Raw genomic sequence first — 20728 nt, forward strand, 5'->3', positions numbered from 1 at the left:
TGATTTTATTTTAATAAAATTTGCAATAAATGTCTTATTTTAAAATTTATAAACAGAAAAGTAGCACCAAAAGATCCTGAAAAAAGTAAACTAGGCGTGCTGAGCAGCTGAGCACAAACTCAGAGCCAAAAGAACCTCAAAAAGCATTGCGGCGACTCCACTTATGCTCCTAGGGAGCGATTATTCGACTTCTGCATCCCATGCACGTGGCTGCACATGCGGGTGCACCGCAACGTCCTCAACCAAAACTTGCTCATGTGCTATTGGCTGTCTTGATCTATCGCTTGGAATGCAAAGTTGGATTTTACTTGGACATCAGATCCAACCGAGTCAATTTGGACGCAGACATGGGTCAAAACTAGATCCGTTCATAAAATCAATCGGCACATAAAATACAAGTAAGAACATGATAACCCTGCATCTTAAAATAACTTTTTTTCCTTTGCTTTAGATCACGTAAATGCTAGATTTACTTTATCATTTTCATTTACAAGTCTCACTCTATTTGGTCTCTCTCTGTAAATATGAAAGCTAAAAGAATATAATGTTAGAAAATAACATAGTTTTTTAGTTTGTCTGTTTAGTAAATAAGACAATAATATGTAAAAAAACGATAAATCTTTGAAACCACCAAAATCTTTTGCATAGACAGTTCCATCGAATTGTTTTTAGACTTAAATTTTTCGGATCATAAATTTGGATCCTTAATAAAAGGAAATAGACCCCAAGGTGCACTAGTGTATCTTGCCAAGTGGCAACAAGGCAGCAAAAGGCTTTCTTTCTACGATACATGTCGAGTAATTTGTGTAAAGTCTTCCAGGCGCTCTCTTCTCTCTCTCTCTCACTGTAAAGTCATGTCCGCTTCTTCTTCCTGCAGCGGTCGAACCAGGCGGGGGTAGAGGGGAACTTCCATGGAGGGGAAGAAGAGAAGGGTGGCCTTCGTGTTGATCGATGGGCTCGGAGACGTCTCCCTCCCCATGCTGGGTTACAGGACGCCGCTTGAAGCGGCGCGCACTCCGCACATGGATGCCATAGCCTCCGGCGGCATCAATGGGTTGATGGACCCAGTTGAGCCTGGGCTGGGGTGTGGGAGCGACACCGCCCACCTCTCCCTTCTTGGATATAATCCAAGAGTTTATTACAGAGGCAGGGGAGCGTTTGAGTCGATGGGTGCCGGCCTGGCGATGTCTCCTGGTGATATTGCATTCAAGGTGAGGCACCACTTGTTCTTCTCTTTTGGTTCCTTCCTTCCTTGTCTCCTTCATTTCTGCGAGCTCTCTTTGCGGCAGAAAGTGAACAGTTTGGTTTGGAAGGGTCCTGTTTTGTGTTGTTGGTGTTCTAATAATTTTGATCCCTGAAGCTCTCATGGGGATTATGAAGAATTTAGGTTGATGGTGGGTCTGTGATTGTCCAATTTGATTTCAACCACGCTTTTCATGATAGCTTCTTCTTTCTTCTTCTTCTTTTTTTTTTTCAAAAGTGTAATAATTGCTTCTTCCCGTCATGCGTGCACAAAGGTGGCAGTGCCATTCCATTTTCCATGTTACATATTATGTTCTCAAGTTCTCTGTTTAGTTTGTCTGTTTTCGGTTTATGCTGTCAGAGTGCGTGGGTTTTGGAAGTTCAAAATTGGCCATTCTTGGTTGATATCATGAACGTTTCATCACCTCTTGAGTCAATGAGTCTGTTTTCCGTCTTATTCACTAAATAATTCTTAATTCAATAACATATGCTTCAGTACTGTCTGTAGATTTATGTACCCTTGAACATGCTGAGGGTGGTTACTGCACCTGCTTACCTTTCTGATGATTTATGTCCCTTTAAAGTATTTGCTTTCACCAAAAAGTCATCTTGTAGCTGTCTTCATGGTTGCTCTTAAAAATGATGGATCAAACTGTCTTTGAAAACCATGCATGGTAATTCTAGGTGTGAACTATGAACCACCTTTTTTTGTTTGACATATATGCAGCGAAGCGTGAATCTGCGCATCTTGAAAATCATTTGGATCATTATTTGGAGTTTGCTATGGATATCATCATGTAGGACTGCCTAAAGAATAGGAGAGAAAAATGGAAATCGGTGCAATGGCATTAGCACTGACAAATACTATATCCCATTTAGCAGTAAACAGGGAATGGGTTTTGGATTGTTTTCATGCAAATGTCTTAAAAAATAAAAGGTTAATGTATTGAGAATTACAGTTCTATGTTATTGGGTGTTTTATAAGGTTTGGGCTTTGGTTTCTGTTAAAAATTGAAGCGACATAGAGTATGGACTTATACTGTGGTAAATACTGAAGAATTATTATCTGTTTTGTGATATTCCAGTTTCTGGAAATAAAGGTGTTTCCTTATACTCTGCAAATCTCCTCTTCATGATTAATCTGAAAAAGGTTCCATGTCCTATATTGATGAATTTTTCTTTTAGGTAGTCTCCACATGTATGCTGAAGTTTTCTGTTACTTTCTTAGTCAAACTTTGCTACTTTGGAAGAGAGCACTGGAATAGTGACCAGCAGACGGGCAGACAGGCATTTTGAGGAAGAAGGACCTGTTCTCTGTGCAGCGCTGGATAGAATGAAACTGCCCTCTTTTCCTGAATATGAAGTCAGAGTTCGGTGCGCAGATATAAATTCTTTAGTTTAAAATTTTCTTTCTATAGCTGTTGTTTTTTTACAGATTTAAGTTCATTGGAACATGCTATGTTTAACAGAAAACTGTTTGTTCATCGGAAAAAAAAAAAGAACAGAAATTTGTTTGAAAAGAAAATACTCATATGGAAAGATGAACTTAATGTGATTTATTCTGAAGAAGCTGTATGTCCATACATTCTGAATAATTTTATGATTAACATTCAACCTCATTCCAGAAAGTAAGAACTTTAAAATTTGGTGCTTGATATCATTGTCTGGAATGATTTGAGTTGTAGTGAGGTATATTGTATTGCCTAAATTGTGGAATCCAGTGGCCAGGATAGTTGGGCTTGCCATTAATTATAATTTCAATGTTGCTGCAAGCACGAACACTGATTACAGTCATGTGATTAAACTTTTTCTTTTCCAATTATGTTGCTTTTGCTACAACATAAAAATGAACCGTTCTTGAGTGCTATGATAGCTTTAAGGTTTGCTTTGGTAGTTGGGTAGTTATCAACCTTTGATCCTCAAATTTCTTGGTTCCATTTTGATTTCCATTTCGATCATTCAGTGTAACCAGTACTCTTATGTTATATCATCGACTCAAGTTTTAACATGATTTGGGTCTTCAGAAGATTTGTGGACCTGTGGTTGAAAGTTTCTTCACTACTGCAGATATGCAACAGAGCATAGGTGTGGAGTGGTTGTTAAAGGACCAAAATTGAGTGGCAATATATCAGGCACTGATCCACTGAAAGACAACCGATTGCTTCTCAAGGCTATGCCTCTAGATGATACAGAGGAAGCGAAGAACACAGCTGCAGTTGTTAATGAACTATCCAAGGAAATGTCACACATTCTAATGTCACATCCGTTGAATAAAAAACGTGCTTCAGAAGGGAAAAATATTGCAAATGTGGTTCTTCTCAGAGGTTGTGGAATTCGAATTGAGGTGGGTGTATGCATATATTTTTTGTTCTCTCTTAATGATTAGATGCATCATTACTTACACATTACACCCTGTAGTCTTCTTACACCAATGCGCATATGATATTGTACAAGCATGCACAAAAGGATGGAAAGAAGTAAAACTAAATATATGTATGTAGTATGCACATACAGTATATGTACAGAGTCACAGATTGTTTATTTCTTGGATGAATGCACCTCTTTTATCACAAAGTAAACAACATCAACCTCATTCTCATCTATCTGTTCATCTTAATACGCAAATCCACATTTCCTTGCAAACCCAAATTCCTTTGTTTGTTTGGTGGGATTACATCACTGAAACGAGTCTGAGCGCGTGGGAAACTTGGCACAACTATTCTAGGATCTACATGACAACGTCAGACAAGTCATTTTTATGGATGTGCCCGAAGCTTGAGGTGCTCCTTAGATAAGTCAAGATTTGTGAAGTTAGAAAAATGCTAGTGAGTTAGATGTGTATATTAGTAAAATTATGAAACTATAATGTTTGCTTTGTAAGGTTGAAGGCTTGAAGCTGATGCTTCTAGAGAACTCATGTTATGTGCAGGTTCCTGCATTTCAGCAGAAGCATGGCATGTGGCCATGCATGGTGGCTCCAACCAAAATTATTGCTGGCCTGGGCTTGTCGCTGGACATTGATATCTTGGAAGCACCTGGTGCAACTGGTGATTATAGAACTTTGCTGACTTCAAAAGCAACTGCAATAGCTAAAGCCTTGTCTGCTCCAATACAGCCACCTCCTTGTATTTTTATTCCTGGGGAGGATGATCCTAAACCTGGTCGAGTAGACGGCTATGATTTTGGGTTCCTTCACATTAAGGTAGTGGATTATGTATCTGATCATCTTCCAATGCGATATTTACTCTTTGATTTAATGGGCACCAATTTCTTATGGTCTGCAACATAACGCTGCTTCTATAGTTGGTACTTTGGTAGGACCAAATGACAAAAAAATGTACTGCAAAAATGGGAACCTAGATGATCTGTTCTTGGTGGTAACCTCTTAGTTTATCTACTTGTAGGCGATAGACGATGCTGGACATGACAAGGCAAGCTTGTTTAAGGTGAAAGGCTTAGAAGCAGTCGATAAGGCAATTGGGCAGCTAGCTTGCCTTCTATGGAAGGCTGAAATCACTGGAAAGTTTGAGTACTCGATTTGCATAACTGGTGATCATTCCACTCCTGTTGAGTATGGTGATCACAGCTTTGAACCGGTGCCGTTTGCTCTCTGCCGTCTAAAGGATTATGTTGGTGCAGTTGGAGGAGAGGCCACTGTGATGCACACTTCACTGGAGTCATTTCCACTTCCATCTATAGAAGCCAATGAAGGTGAAAGGAGAACGGAGGAGAGCAGAGGGAATGTGCAGAATAAGTCGTTCAGTGGTGATACAGTTTGTGAGTTCAATGAAATATCTGCAGCAAGGGGTTGCTTGGGGCGCTTCCAGGGAAGTGAGATGATGGGAATTATAAAAAAGAGCCTTGAAATCAATTGTCAGTGAGCAGTTTCAAAAATTTTGCGGATCAAAAGGAGCCTTAAACTTATTAAATGTTTGGAGAATCAACTTTTCCCGTCTGTTTGAATGAAATAATTCCTTTTGTTTCCCATTTCCAACTTCTCATATGTTATATAATAAAAATTTTGGCTGCACAATATTGTTGGAGCAGTTGCTTCCGCGATCCAAAGGAGTCAGCGTAGCTGGATGGGCCTTGCTCAGATCGAAGTTGTAGATGTTTGAACTTGGTGTTCATTTTTTTTTCGGCGACTGTTAGATAGGGTGCTAATCTTATTATAATCTCGTAATTTAGCTTAAAAGGCAAGTTGAAAAAACTCCCGTTTTGAAGAAATAGAAAAGCAATTTGGAACATTTAAAAAGGCACCATGAGAGTACGAGATAAAGTTTCTCATGGTTCATACGGTTCAACGAAGGCTCTTGTTTAGCTGTTGCCAATAAGAGTGATGCCCGAGTTAGAAAGATGAAACACGTGAGATCAGTTCTTCAAATTATCGAAAAACTGGTGTTCCACTAAATGAAATTGTCACGTAGCATTTGTAACAGTTTAACTTTCAGTTTAAAAAAAAAACAAAAAAAGACAAGCCAAACTCAACTTCTTATTCATCTCTCTTTTTCTCTTCATGTCCCTAAGTTTTCTGTAATTACCACTCAACGAGGAGGAATTATTAAAATATAAGAGTAGTGGTCATAACGGGGAGACGCCATCTTCAAGCAGACGTCTCTTTTGATGCAAGAGGACATGGTCGAACTCACTAACACGAACATGGCAGATACAGATACCATTTCAATATCACTATTTTTTTAGTAGTTTAACCTTAGTTCCATGAAAACTAATCTAGTTAATTGAAAAATTAGAGCGACTTTTATTAACTAAAAAAGTTTTAAAACTTCGCATCCTCTCCTGCCACTTAAAGCGGTCGCACCACGGCCTCAAAAAGGCTTCAGGTCAAGGTTTCCTTTGAAATTACATGTGCCAATTTTATGATGTACATACCTAAGTCCACATAGTGTTTATTAGCAGAGTTTAGTGGGTTTATTTCGAGCAAGTTCATGCAGATGTATATTGTCAAATCTCAATTGATATTGTAAATCAATATTCAGAAAGTGGAAAGCACCAGAGATCATGCAAGGCTAGTCTTTGCTTGTTTACTGTTGCTGGCTGTCTATACGGAACTCAAATCATGTTAAGTTCCTGACTTAGTCTTTGTTTTCACATACAACTTTCTCAAATCGATTGTTCTGATCCAAATGTAACGGTTTGATGAGTGAAATAAATTTAAGAAGTGACGGTCTTTGTCAAGTATGTGGTTACTTTTGATGTTGAAAATTGCATTTTAACTTGTAGGCCTTGAGTCAAGCATCTGGGCTGATGCAGGTCTTATCTGCTTTTATCCAGGCTTTAGGCCATAGCTACCAGCAAGTTTGATGGATAAAAGTAAATACTCGAAGAGCATGCTGCATGGCTGACGGGGTGAAGGAAGTAATGCAAGCCAGGAAACAGAACATAATGAGAGGCAAATTTTAGAGAAGGAAGCGAGTTTCTCGGTAAATATGTTTTCTGGACTGGAGCTAGCATTTATGAATCTCATTAAGAACTTTGTATTGGAGATTATATTAGGACAAATATGAAACATTACGTGCGCCGAAACTCTCAAGGAAACAACTGAAGCTAGATGACAGGCTGAAAAGTGAAAACTGTTACTCGTGTCTGTTACCAAAATGAAGAGAGGAAGAGAAGCATTATGTCAGATGGCCTTTTCTGCATCATATGTTTTCATTTTGTTGATCAATACGTAAGATATTATTAGTCAAATGATAACAGCATCATTTTTCTGAAATCTAGAAAAGAAAAGCAACAAAATTGTGGAAGTATGTCGTCCTCCATCTTCCCAACACTTCACGCTGCTCATGCTCACTTCTGCAATCTTCAGAAAAAAAAAAGCAACAAAATTGTGGAAGTTGGTCGTCCTCCATCTTCCCAATACTTCACAGTGCTCATGCTCACTTCTGATTAGCTTCCCACAGGTCAAGTGAGCAGTCCACAAAATTGTAGTAACCCCCATACAAGGTAAGGCTTTTGTTAGCAAGGGCTTGCTTAACAAAAGGGTAGGAGAGAAGGTTGTTTAGAGACACATTCACTGCTTCCTGCAATACTCAAACAAACAAGAATTTTAGGATGAAAAAAGTTACCACTTAGAATGATGCCCGTCAATTCGTCATTGAAAGCCATGAAATACGAGAACCACTCTATGCCTTTCAATTAAATAGATTATATTACTTAACATATGTTCACATCAACTGTATCTTTCTAAAGCCATACCATGGCTTGCACTTAAAATTTTGATGTGATAATATATGTCTTGTTTGTAGCGCATGTGCATAAAATAAATTGCATTATTGCACCTTCTAAAGTTGTAACTACCGTTTGTCCACTGTGTGTGTGTGTGTTCACACACAAACACACACAGACAGAGAGAGGGAGCGAGAGAGAGAGAAGGAAATTACCACTTCACATTTGGTACACTGTTCAGCAAAGGATAGGTTGGCATGGTGAGCTTTCACGTTCTCCATCGCAGAGGCGCATATTTTCACCCATTCTTCAATGAAATCACTGAAACCACTCGAGAAGTGGCCTTTAATAGTCAGCAGTATCATCAAGTCGGATTCGATTGCAAATTTAGTTGAAGACGGATATGTTATTCTTAGCAACATACAAAAGGTCCCATGTCTGGTAATAATGATAATGATGTTGCTATTGGAAACAGTTCGTCCCTTTACTTTCAAAACACAGAGAAACAGGTTAAAAAAAGTCGGTTTCGTAAATCGGTGTAACATCATATATGTCAGAAGGATCTGAGAGTAGTCTCATATTGAAAAATTTAAGTAATACCTTCTTTTGGGTGGCAGTTCTTCTCGCTGGTGAAACTAAATAGGCCGTGAGATAGGTCGAGATCCTTCAAATCAGGTGCAAAAGTTTGTTCTAAGCCAAGATCTTTACGATTAGAATAGGAATTTGAGATCATGTCACTACTGATGAGCGCATCCTGTCAATCCTAATAAAGGTCTCTTGTTGCATAGTGGCAGAAACTAAAACAGGTGGTGACATGTTCTCTAATTCTAAGGTGATAAGCTTTCTGCATCTGTTCTATCCTTTTCTTTTTGCAACTTATTGATTTGGCAGTATTGAATTATGTGCTTAAGTGCTTCTCTGGTACAAAGAAGAAGATAAAAAGAGTGTAATAAATTACCTGCTGGTGCTGCCATCACTTTTAATGGACATGAGGCCCTTGATACCTCCACAGCGGCTGTGTCCAACTACTATTATATTCGCCACCTTAACCCAAATAAACAACAGCAAGACGAATGTTAGTGAAGCATCAGAGAAAAGGATTCGTTGATTGGAATCGATTATTCGGTAATTATATGAGCATTCCTTGAGATAATACTGGTTCAAAGATATATATATATATATATATATATATATATATATATATATATATATATATATATATATATATATATATATATATATATATATATATATATATATATATATATATATATTAGCTGATTGAAGAAAAGAAAAAAGGCTACTCCTGGAAGTGAGAAAAAAAATAACCAAAAAAGTAGTTAGATCTTATCTTTATTACTTTGGGTACAGTCAACCAGAGTTCAGGCAGACAACAGTTTGTAAGAGGAGATACAGGACTCCTAGAATTGAACTCTTGGCCTTCATCAACCTCAACTTCTCTTTCTTAGAAAACAGCACTTAATTTTTATGAGGTGACCTATCTCAGTATTACTCTTGCCCATGCATGCAAAGCTTCTGATCAAGTTCTAATGAAATATGACTGGAAACATTGAAATAGTGAAGAACAAAGAGCCACACCTTGAGATGTAAAATAGCATACTCTAGAGCAGCTCCAACCCCGCCGTATCTTGTCTGCATCCGATAAAACCAAGTCAAAATTGTTAATCATATAAATGATGGAATTAAACAGAATAAATGGTAAGTATAAAAATAGAATTAAAAAAAAATTGGAAAAGCAACTCTATGTGGAAACCTGGTCGTATGGAGGCACCATGTTTGCTATGTTTCGAACCATGAAAGCTTCCCCTGGTTGTAGTTGCATTATGTTAGAAGGACACACCCTGGAGTCTGAGCAAGCAAACACCATGTACTATAGAAAAAAAGAAAAAGGAAATCCAAAATTAATTCGCTGCCCAAGTGCATATATTATTCAAACAAGCATGTCATGGGTAGTATTTGGATCTGGATCTGGATCTAGATTTGAATCTGCACAAATCTAAATTCTTTTGGCCAGATTCGGTTAGCAAGATGGCATTTAATTACTGGTTGGAATCAGATCCATTATGCACTGTTCGGTCAGAGATCCAAACCTATGCTTTGAACAAGAGTTTGATGCCCACAGGAATCGAACTAGCGATCAGGATCGCTATGATCTGACCTATGCCTGAGAAACTTGAATGGTAATAAGGTGGTGATAATACCTTGGGGCTCTGCCCTTGTGAAAGTTGTTGGAAGGTATCAGGTTGTTGTCTGAAGAAAACACAACAGTTAGTGAGTAAAGAAAACAAGAAAATGTATGGCCCTTTATAGTGTCAATGTATAGGATAGTAGAATCTACTAAATACAAAAGAAAATTGTGAAAAGTAGATTTTGGTTTTTCAGATTTCTCATCAATTTTTTTAATTGATCACATGAAAGTCATTTGAGTTGTTTGTTTAATAGAAATCGACCATTTGATAATCCATAATTAAAGAAGCTACAAAACAACTATGTCAAATATAATACACAAAATAAAATTGCATAATTTGTCTTATAGGAATATACTTTGAAATGAAAATTTTTCCATATAAATGCTTAACTGAGTCAAGGATATATATACAGAGAAGGCAGTCAAGTGAAAATCCTTGTAAATAGAGCTGCTTTTGATACTTACTAAAATTATGCACTTTTTTGAAAAATCATTTATTCTGAAGCTACTAAAAGCAAGATGATAAATGAATCAGGAACCGTTTTTGAGAAACGAAATGGACAACAATCATACTTAACTGATAAACTTCCTTCTTGAAGTGCTCGAATCCCTGCCTCAACTTGTCCAGTGCATTTTCAGATGCCATGTCCATTGTTAATTTCTCTGTTGAGTGGCTACATTTGAAAAGAGAAAAAGAAAAAGAAAACCTTCAAGTAACAGTCAAATACATATTTATCGTATTTGGGGTTCACACCAGACACCAACGCACCTCTATATCTTGACGGCAAGGAGAACAGTGGCGTGCTCCTCTTATTTATCGGAACTATATTTTTCTTAGGATGTCGGTTCCAAATTCAGTTATGGAACTGCATATCAAACCCAAATTTGATTAGTGATCAGACATAGATTTCTTTGATTAGCTTGGAGTAAGTGGATTCAATATCAAATCTCAATCAAATGTTTTTACTTGACTTAAATTGGTCCACTGTGATGCTATTCAAATTTAAATTTGTAATCCGCCGTTGTTTCCCAAAACCAAATTTAAATTTCAGTAGCATGAAATCTTACATCTATATGTAATCACATCTGATCTGATTAGATCCCAGTTGAACATCAGACAGATGGTTTTCTCCAGCATTAAAATAAATAAATAAATCCATTTAATAGTTTTCCTTTCTACAATAAAAAAAATCCATTTAATCTGCTCGTTCCTTATAGATAAAGCGTGAATAATATTGGAGTCGTAATATAAATCAACAAATTAATTAATAATTCGTGATTTTTCATCAATTGCAGACTGTAGTTACCTGCTCCCCTTGGAATTGGGCTGCTTTGAAGCTTTTTCCTGATGAAGAAATGACCGGGCTAAAAATTAAAAACAAAAACAAAAAACCCAAATTTTGTTCTTCATGATGAACACAATAATACATTAAATACCAAATTAAACTTACCAAAATTTTGGGGCTCGAGCTTCTCGCCTGTGTGAAAAATCAAGAACAGAGGTGGAGCAAAAACTGCCTAAGATGCCTAGAATTTAAAGTACCGAGTTTCAACCAAAGATTGCCAAGAACTTGTGGTTGGATCAAGCTGGAGTTTTTTTCTGTGTGTAATTTAAATCGATGAAAGATTCAAACCGATGGCCGTTCTTTATGCCTATCATTATGCATCAAAAGGTCTTGAACAAGTCGTTGTAAGAAAAACTCAACATGGCCCAGAGTTCGAACCCCCAAGCTAAAATTTCTATACTATAAAAAGGCGGCATGCATGCCAGATGTTAGAGTTGAAAGTGCTTGGATGTAAACAGGGGCGGACCCAGAAAATTTTCGTGAGGGAAAATTAAAGTTTCTAAATTTTGGCTAGTGTTAAAATATTATTTTTTAAAATTTTGATATAGAACAAGTGATTAGTACTATTTTAAAAATATATCAGATTTTGCGCTAACTGCGGACACGGATTTGAGATAATCCAGTCACAAGTGTTAAATTATCCAAACAAACAACGAAGTTTTTTTTTTTTCTTGAAAAAAAAAAAAGAAGAAGTAGAAGTCTCTGCCTTACTAATACATTGATCTCTGCCATGTTTTTCCAAGCCCTCGAAATTTCTCTTGTAAGGCAAGTCGATAGTAAGTTAATGTCATTTATATTTACATGTTATTTTTATTAAATTATTATTTTACTCTTTTTGTAAGTAAATTATGTGTTTCACTTACTTAAGTACTTGTCAATAGCAATAAGGTGCGGGTGAATTTGTGATACCTTGGAGAGGAAAAAAACCCTAAAAGGTAAATTGTATATTATGGTATGTTTGATACCTTCGCATATTAAATCTAAAAATGATCTAAAATTCACATTTGCGGATCCGAATTTTAAAAGTTAATGTCACAATATCTTTGAAATCTGAAACTGGATCCAAATTCTAAACAAATAGTGAATTTCACCAGTGTAAAAAAATGTGGATTTTGGTTGAACCTCTGGTTAGTAGATTAGTGATTTCGTATCACTTAGAATCTCATATTAGAATGTTGAGCCAATTGACCTGGCCCTTTGTAAACCTACCATACGGATAAAAGCAAAATGTTGAAAATTAAATGTTCACAAAATAAGAAAAAAGTTATAATATTGAAATGTAAAGATCAGTTTCTGTGGGCTTTCAAATCAGGTTTTAACCTTCTCAACTTCTTAAAATTGGATTTATTTGGACGTACTTCAAATGATTTCCTTCAAATCATCTCAAAAGAGTTGCTAAAAGGAATAGATAAGGAATTCAGAAGAGAATCAACTAATGATCCATAAGATGTAAGCAACAAGAGAAGTATGTTATCCTACTGTCCAAATGAGAGACATGTTTTTGTACCTTGAGATATGTAAAAATAGTTTTTGGATGAGTAGGAAGAGTATTTCATCGTATTACTTAGAGAGAATCGAAGTTTCTATTCAACCTTTTGTTCTCTTAAAGTGTAAGGTTTACTTTGATGCTTTAAGGTGCTGCCGTTACTACTATACTTCAACTTGCATGTCAGTGAACCTCGTTTACATTGATATCTCAAAAATTTGAAATAAAGGTTGTGCTCTCTACTTTAACTTGCATGCCGATAATTTCTATCGATTACCCCCTTGTTTGTAACACAGTAAATAGATGCTTAAAATGTTCTAAAAACGAATGATAATTGAAAAGTCAAAAGGAAGAAATTAGTTAAATAAACTAGAAGCTAAAGAACCTATACAAGAGCATCATTTGCATTTTCTTTTTTTTGCAACCAAACAAGTTTTGTTTTGCTTAATTAATCAAGTAAATGATTGATACAATTGGAAATCCGGTTCGAAGTGGGATTTGGATTTTACTGTATCTATCTGAAAAGCAGAAACACCGAGTCGGTTCCGAATCGGGCTTGGGGCCGGCCAAATTGCAGCCCTACCAGTAAGGTGGGAAACCGCAGAGTGGCGAAGCCGTCTTCCCTTCTCAACAAAAGGGAAACTCTGCATTTCCCCGCGCTAAAGAGGGAGAGGGAGAAAGAGAGGGAGGGTACTCTGCCGAGATGGGGAAGAAGAAGGCGAAGAGTTCGAGGAAGGGGAAGAAGGAGTGGAGGAGCAACATCAGCACCGCCGACCTCGACGACTTCTTCAGCGAAGCCACCAAGGACGCCCAGAGCGGCGGCTCCCTCTCCGGCCTCCCCGCTAAGTCCCTCTTCTTCCTGGACTCCTCCCCTGGTAGCCTCTCTCTCTCTCTCTCTCTCTATCTCTCTCTCTCTTTGTGCTTCTGATGCCATTCACAAACAGACCTTTCCGTCAAGCGGAAGATCGAGAAGCAAAGAGCGAAAGTCCTACACTGCGAAAGCTTGCTCCAAAGGAACGAATTCGTTCAGGTGATCCCAGCCCCTAAGCGGAAGAAGCCTAAGATGATGCTTCCTTCTGCTGCCAAAAGGAATTCGCTGGTGCAGATGGCTGAAGCCACCGTCGCTAAGGTATATAACTGTTTTTCCTGCAAGTTTTGCTCTGAAGTGTTAGCATCGCTTGGTGGTCATTAAGCTACCTTTTATCTATTTTTTCCGTTTGTCGTGAAGTTTGTTTCTTGGTAAGCTATAATTGAGCCTTCTGCGTCTATTTTTCAGCTATGAAAAAGTAGAAGATAACACCATCGTTAGCCTGGTGAATTGAGTCATTTTGGTCCCGTGGACTACAATTAGAAGACGAACAAAGAAAAAAAAAAGAATAGTTTGGTTCCTTTCAAATGCTCGTATTCTTGATTTACTCTGTCGTCAGTGGATTTAGATTTAGCAACTGAAAATGAGTATATTGATAGTCTTACTTTCTGTTTCAGGCACTAATAGAGGTATGACGTATTTGATATTGAAAAGAAGATTCTAGAGTCCTATTTTCTAGTCTTTTTGTTTGTCAAAGCAAATCATGCTGTCAGATGAGTTGGGATACCCTGTGGGCGTCCTGATTACTAGTCATGTTGATTGTGAAATCAGCTTTAGACTGTAACATATGGGTGTTGGGTAGGGGGAGAGAGAGAGAGAGAGAGAGGAACTCACTAATTTTTCTGAACTATTTGTTTACCATTTTTTATAAGCAACTATTTGCTCATTAAAACAAACTTATTTAGGTCAGCTTTTCAGGATTTTTTTAGCTAAATTAAAACGTTTAATTTTGTGGTAAACGTATAAATTCTAATTATTATTTGTTTCAAATATTTCTCATAATCTCTTGCCAGGAAGGAGAGAGAAATGTTGTAGTCATTAAGATTTGTTACCATTTTTTGTAAAAAAACTACTTAGAGGTCCGCAGTGTAATTTAACATAGGGACAGTTACAAAATTTTATAATAAATAAGAAACATGACATTTCAAAAAATGTTAATAAAGAAACTAGGTCTGTTCAACACTATCATTGCTTCTGCCTTTATAATACTCATAAAATATACGGATTTTGGCCATAATATTCAAACAATTTCAAAACATGGGACATATTCGTGACCATGCTTGAAAGTGAGAAATGTTGAGTAAGATGCCTGATCTATCTAGTGAGATAAAAGTCTTGATAGTAAATAGACCTAGGTGTATATGTGTTTTCTTTCTCTAGAAATTTTGAGATACAGGACTATTCCCAATCTGCCTATAGTGTACGTGTGTGTTTCTCAGCATCTTATAACCAGCATCACTGAAACTCTTTTCCACATGGCTGGATTGCATATAAATGTTCTTTTCATTTTGTGTTTGCAGAGTGATGGTAATTCGACTTCTATGCTGGTTGACCTTTGGGAGGATAAAGGTTTTTCTCATGACTTGCTACCTTTTAGTTATTCCAATGTTAGTGCAATGGTATGTGAATCATGAACATGCATTGGTACTTATGTTCTTTGACCATTTTTTCCTTCCTCCTGCTGTTTGGCAGATGGATCTGATACGAAGGTTCACAAGGTAAATGCATAAACAAATAACTCATAAGCTTGCCTGTGGTAATTCTATCTTGTTTGTTAGCTATCCCACTTTGGAGAGCTTTCAGTTGTTTATGTTCAGGTTTGTCACGGGTATGAACTTAATTCAGGATTCTCACCACTAAGTATCAAATGCTTGTAATGTGATGTCAGAAAACATCTGTTTCTTCTATCCCTGCTGTTGAGATTGAACCTCCTGGCTGTTCTTTCAACCCCTCCTTTGAATCTCATCAGGTTTGTTACTAGTGGTAGCGCGAGTAGTTTTCGTACATGCTCAATTATACTTCATATGTAAGGTTCTACAGTTTTTTCATCCATAGATGCATGTTGTTTCTGTTGCAGGATTCTCTAGCCCTTGCTGTAGCTGCAGAAATGCAAAAAATTTACCAAAGGGAGTTGGGTCCCGAACCTGTTCCAAAAACAGTCCCAGGATCTGGAATTGATGAAGAAGAAGTAAGTTTCTTATGTCCTTTATTTGCAACAAAGCTGAAACTTTGGGTTAGGAGTGGGATTTGTTGATGGAAAACATTACTCACTTGAGGGCCTTAGCTGAAGAAAGTCTTTGTTTGTATATTTTGGGATATGCTAGTATGTATTATCTGTTATATTTAGATGTATTTTTTATTCTATTTTTTTTCTTTTTAATTGAATGGACATCCCAAAGGGTTCAAAGTGCAAGACCATGCTTCAGCATTGAAAGAGAATTTAATAACGCATTTAGTTATTAGTGGCTAGTGCTACTTATATATTTTTGGTGATTGATCTCCTATTTTAGTATCTTCATACTTTTATACTAAGGGAGGGAAGTTCCTATGTCCATGAAGAGTGAATTTTATGCACTTTAAGGAAAGAAAATTCTAGCATGTATCAAACTGAAAATGCTGATGGATTCAGTGGATATCAGGGTTACCTGTTTCAAATGGGATCATGATTCATGAAGTTGATCATAGTCACCAATATCACTCACAAAAATTTATTGGCAAGGTTTTTCATGGATTTTTTTCTTTTTAAGATGAATTTTCTTGGAAAATCTTGGAGGCTTTAAAACTTGAAAAACATAAAGAACAAAGTTATGAGATTATAAAATTATTGTACTTTTCTAATGAAAATATGAAAAAAAAAACAAGTAGCTTTTTGAGAACATAAAAAGGAAAAGAAAACGTGTGTGCATTATTATCATGGGAGAGGACACTTGATACAAACATGCACTTGCGGAGGTACATAACCAGCCTTGATTATTTCACTAGAATGTCTGACAACGTTCAATAAAAAAATGAGCTTCTTTGAAATGGTTTGGCCATTAAAATACTGGTTAAGAATTAGTTTAATTTAAGATCAGTTTGTGGTACGCAGTTATGATTATGAATATCAACGGTCACAAAGGAATGACATTTGTAGCAACCTTTTTCCTATATATGATAAAGTGCTGCAAAGTGCATAACTGTTCTCGTTACTGTTTTTCCTTTTGATGTGTCTGATTGACAATGTTTCACACAAGTGACCATTTTTTTTGCTAGACGTTCTCTTTTTTGTTGTTCTTTCTGACTTCCTCGCACAATTTTTCTTTTCAGATGTTTTTCCTTGATGTTGATGATGGAGAAGATGAAGATCAGGAGACTCATGCTGTGAATGGGGTGGAGCAGCAAAGGTAATTATGCAATTACTATATGATTTGCTTCTGAAGTGAGCAAAGCATATCTTATTCTGTCAAAGAATTTTGTGAAAACACACCAGTAATTATGCAATTACACTTTATAGGTGATCTGGTTGTACTATATGATTTGATTCTGAAGTGAGTGAGGCATATCTTATTATTTCAAAGAATTTTGTGAAGACACTGGTAACCTGTATAGAGTTCTTCGAACTACATTAGAGTCATAACCTATGGATATGCGAGTTTGTATGCAATATTGGTGGCTGTGTAGAGTATTGATGCTTGTGAATGCTGAGTTTTTGAAGAAAAAAAAATGTTAGGTATATCACCCATGTAGGCATAGATCCATATGTATAAGATTTGAAACTTCTCTAGGTATGAGATTGTAGACCATGTCCAGGAAGTCCAAAGTGTGCAAGAGGGATAAGCTTTGTTATATGATTAAGACATACATGGTTGGCATTATGCACATTCATTGGACATGGATTGCAGGTTGATTGGACCACATGATGCACCAAATAGGTCAACTTGAATCATGTTCAAGATTTTCCTATAGCAGTAAATTTGTGGTCATAGTACAGTTGCCTAGTTGAAGTAACATGGTATAATGCATTTGCACCATCCTTTTCTAGTAGAAACCGAGGTCTCAATTACTGAAATTTTGGGTCACATTTATTTGGAAAGGTTATTTCCATGAGTTCTCTTGTTGTTGCCAATTTAGTTGACAATAAATTTTAAATTTCTTCTGAAATTTTTGAATGACATTTTCTGTGATATTTTTCTTAATGTTTGGGAAAGATAAGGCTTTTCTCACTGCTCAACAATGTTTCCTCCATCAAAAGATGTTTAGTTCTTGTTTGTTTGGCATTGGCTCCATCTGAAAAACATTGCACTTATTGTTGAATCAGGTCCGTAAAAGCAAAAAGACTGACACGAGCTGACATAAATAGACGAGCCAGGCGTAAGGAACAGCTAAAGGCTGAATTAGAGGCAAAAGAACAGGAGAGAGTTTTGAAGGAGATTGACTGGTAAATTTGTTTACTTGTACGCTTTCTTTTGGATATCTTGGTTCTTTTGATGTAGAGATATTGATGATAGCAGCATATCTGATGAAGTATATGGCAATGCAGTTTACCTGACATAATAAAAAAAATAGAGAAAGAGGATCAAGAAAAGCAAAGGCGTCATATTAGGCGTGTGGTCGCCAAGCAAGAAAAAGCCAAGAGTGGCCCTCCACGCTTGGGAAAGTACAAGTAAGTTGAAGTGTCATATTTGCCCAAGTTATTTCTTATGCAGAACATTGCTGGTCTACAGAACTCTCAGTAAATTCATTTTCCTGGAGGGTCCCAACAGTCTTTGGTCCTGGAATTGGCCCTGTAGGTTGAGACTGGTAAGGGCCTTGTTTTGATATTTAATCCTCATTAACAATATCTGACCTAATCATAGTTCTGCTCAAGCACCAATTCATTTTCCAGATGAGACGTTACATTGACTAGGATCGTGAATGAGCTTGAGTTTGCACAGGCTTCACAGCTGAGAATTTCTGCACTGGGTTTCTCTTTCTATTCTGCCATCTATTTTTTATGTATTTTTTCCCTTGTTTCTCATATTTGAAATTTCTAACGTCAGTTGAAAGGAGAAACTGGTTTCTTGTTGCTTTTTTGTCATGAGAACTCCTTCTATCTAAAATTATATCCATATGGATGTTTTTTCTTTTGGCAAAAATGCCATAACCACTTTAATGTGAGTTTAGTATCCAATTGCTTGAATCCTCATGAACCCCATGTTTACTGTTGCTATTGTTGCTGGCAGAGTTGTCACGTGCTTTTGTCAGAAATGCCCGGTTGATGCTTTTATATTTTTATTTCTTATAAATTACTCTCCTTATTTTTTAGTTTCTAGTTATGGAGTCACATTTTATTGAGAGAAAAAAACTTTTTCATTCTGAGATGGAGGAGAGATACTGTCAATGTTTGCAAGCAGAGATCATCTTAAAATGTTCTGTATCTTATAGATCTTACTTCTCCTGTGATCAATTTGACTGATTTGTGGCCTTACAGGTTTGAACCTGCACCTGTCCAAGTGCTGTTGTCTGAAGAAGTTACAGGGTCTCTGCGGCAGTTGAAGGTATTGATCCATTCATATAAACCAATTTGTTGTTCTTTCTGTAACTTTTTGTTTCTTTCGTTAAATGAAAATCATTTTCTGGATTTACTGCAGGCATGTTCCACCTTAGCAAAGGACAGGTTTAAGAGTCTAGAGAAGCGTGGTTTGGTGGTCCCACAAGCAAAACACCGTAGGTATGCACCAAGAACCAGAATTGCCTCTCTTTTTCCTCTTCTAAAGCTATTCCGAAAAAGTTCTGAGGTTCTCATGAAGATAATGCACATGATATTTGTGGTCGCATGGTTATCCCTGTTGGGTCATGATGGTTAGTTGCTGCATCATGCCCCTTTTTCATGAGCTTATGACAATTCCAGCAGTTGTTTTGGGAGAATTGATCTGCAATTTTCCTCATCTGGTTGCCAAAACTTGTGTTACCTCGTATGTTCGTGCCTAGCCATCAGTTGAGCTGGCCATTGTCCAGCATAAGGCCATTCCCGAAACAGTAACTTCCCCATTACCCGTTGCCAGAACCATGCAAACAGTAACTCTCTTTTCTTCCCTTAGAATCTCCAATCTTCGTCTTCTGTAGCAACCTCGCGGACTCACTGGTTCATGCTCCTTTCCTTGCCATTGGAGGCAATGGCTTCCGCATGGACATAATGTCCATCAACCCTTCTGCATGTCTATGGCATACAGTTCGTGCTAAGCATATAAAATATATGCATTACTGGCACCTTTTGGCGTTCAGCCAGTTTACCACCCTTAATGTCACTAATTCCACGCCTATTCCATTTTGCATGGTTCTGGCAACGGGTAATCTTGGGAGGGAGGATGGCCCTCCTTTAGGCTCACATTTGATGCAAAGCATTGACCTTCTGATTTTTAGTAAAAGGGTGAGGAAAACCATAGGGGTTAAGATGTAACATAAAGTGCTATGATTAGCAAACACCTTTCCCACCCATGACCCAAAAAGACGGCTGTGGATAAAATAGGGCAAAATGTTCTTGCTGATGGCCCTTTAGTTTTCTGCTGAAGTATATATCATTCTTTCCTTTGACATATGGGATGATAGATTGTGAAGGACGTGTTTACCAGCTATTTTTCTGTTTTCCATTTTAATATTATATTTTTAACATTCTTCTTTTCACCGATTTCTCTAATCAAGTGCTGTCTTTCTGTTCTTGAGCATATTAGCATGCATGTCTTAGATGGACTCAAGTTAATACATGCTTTTGCCTTGCCAGGAGGTAAAGGGTTTCAACTACTTCAGTCAAGTATTTTTCCGGCCCAGGTTCTGATGCCCTAAGATACAACACGCATCAAGTCCAGGAAAATGATACTGTGGAAGACTGTTAGCGGTGAAGGTTTTCGGCAGTAAAAACAATTGGAAGCATTTCCTGCCAGTTACAAATTTTATCATGTGTTCAGGTGTCTCAGCGTGCGTGCTTCGATATGAAATCTTGGATTCAGTTAAATGAAATATATTTATATATCAATTCGGAGTTCTTTTTGCTGTTCTATCATATACAAAGCCATACCCGCCCGACTCTTTAGAATCAGGACCAGGCAGGACCTTGCGCATCGTCCTGCCCATTATGAAAGTGAACCCCCTTAATATTGGAAGGTTGAGAAATGGTTGGATATCGTATATGAATCATCTATTTTTTTTTCAAACACGATTAACTAGCTTCTTTTCAGACTGAATGGGTAGCTTGTTTTTTCAGAACTAAGAAACACATGGCATCGATTTTACTTGGAACCAAATAGAAGCTCGCACTAGGTTTGAGTTTCGTTAGCAAAGCAATACATCATCAGATTAAGAGCAGGTGGTGCTATGAGAGATCCGAGTTGTGTTAGAAATTGACCACCTTTACATGGGTAGGATGTCCAGGTGAG

The 20728-nt window shown here is 37.2% G+C and overlaps 3 protein-coding genes across 3 annotated transcripts; 2 read left to right on the plus strand and 1 right to left on the minus strand.

The window, feature by feature from the left end:
* Nucleotides 1-820: 820 nt before the first annotated feature.
* Nucleotides 821-5236, plus strand: LOC116261458 (uncharacterized). Its single transcript, XM_031640223.2, has 5 exons — nucleotides 821-1211; nucleotides 2471-2616; nucleotides 3310-3586; nucleotides 4172-4444; nucleotides 4647-5236. The coding sequence occupies exons 1-5, from the start codon at nucleotides 912-914 to the stop codon at nucleotides 5121-5123; spliced, it is 1473 nt and encodes a 490-aa protein (XP_031496083.1). The 5' UTR covers nucleotides 821-911; the 3' UTR covers nucleotides 5124-5236.
* A 1634-nt stretch (nucleotides 5237-6870) lies between these two features.
* Nucleotides 6871-11208, minus strand: LOC116261447 (carbonic anhydrase 2-like). Its single transcript, XM_031640201.2, has 10 exons — nucleotides 11089-11208; nucleotides 10945-10982; nucleotides 10407-10503; nucleotides 10216-10311; nucleotides 9651-9699; nucleotides 9203-9319; nucleotides 9028-9081; nucleotides 8387-8472; nucleotides 7644-7749; nucleotides 6871-7283 (listed from the first exon to the last, which is right to left on the minus strand). Exons 4-10 carry the CDS (start codon nucleotides 10287-10289, stop codon nucleotides 7140-7142), a joined length of 630 nt encoding a protein of 209 aa, XP_031496061.1. The 5' UTR covers nucleotides 10290-10311; nucleotides 10407-10503; nucleotides 10945-10982; nucleotides 11089-11208; the 3' UTR covers nucleotides 6871-7139.
* A 1849-nt stretch (nucleotides 11209-13057) lies between these two features.
* On the plus strand, nucleotides 13058-20328 carry LOC116261444 (ribosome biogenesis protein NOP53). The gene is made up of 12 exons (XM_031640196.2): nucleotides 13058-13344; nucleotides 13414-13598; nucleotides 14858-14906; nucleotides 15030-15055; nucleotides 15226-15306; nucleotides 15415-15525; nucleotides 16644-16720; nucleotides 17635-17754; nucleotides 17857-17979; nucleotides 18787-18853; nucleotides 18947-19026; nucleotides 20077-20328. Exons 1-12 carry the CDS (start codon nucleotides 13173-13175, stop codon nucleotides 20081-20083), a joined length of 1098 nt encoding a protein of 365 aa, XP_031496056.1. The 5' UTR covers nucleotides 13058-13172; the 3' UTR covers nucleotides 20084-20328.
* Nucleotides 20329-20728: the final 400 nt, after the last annotated feature.

This window comes from Nymphaea colorata, chromosome 9 (genome assembly GCF_008831285.2).
Source record: "Nymphaea colorata isolate Beijing-Zhang1983 chromosome 9, ASM883128v2, whole genome shotgun sequence".
Lineage (NCBI taxonomy): Eukaryota > Viridiplantae > Streptophyta > Magnoliopsida > Nymphaeales > Nymphaeaceae > Nymphaea > Nymphaea colorata.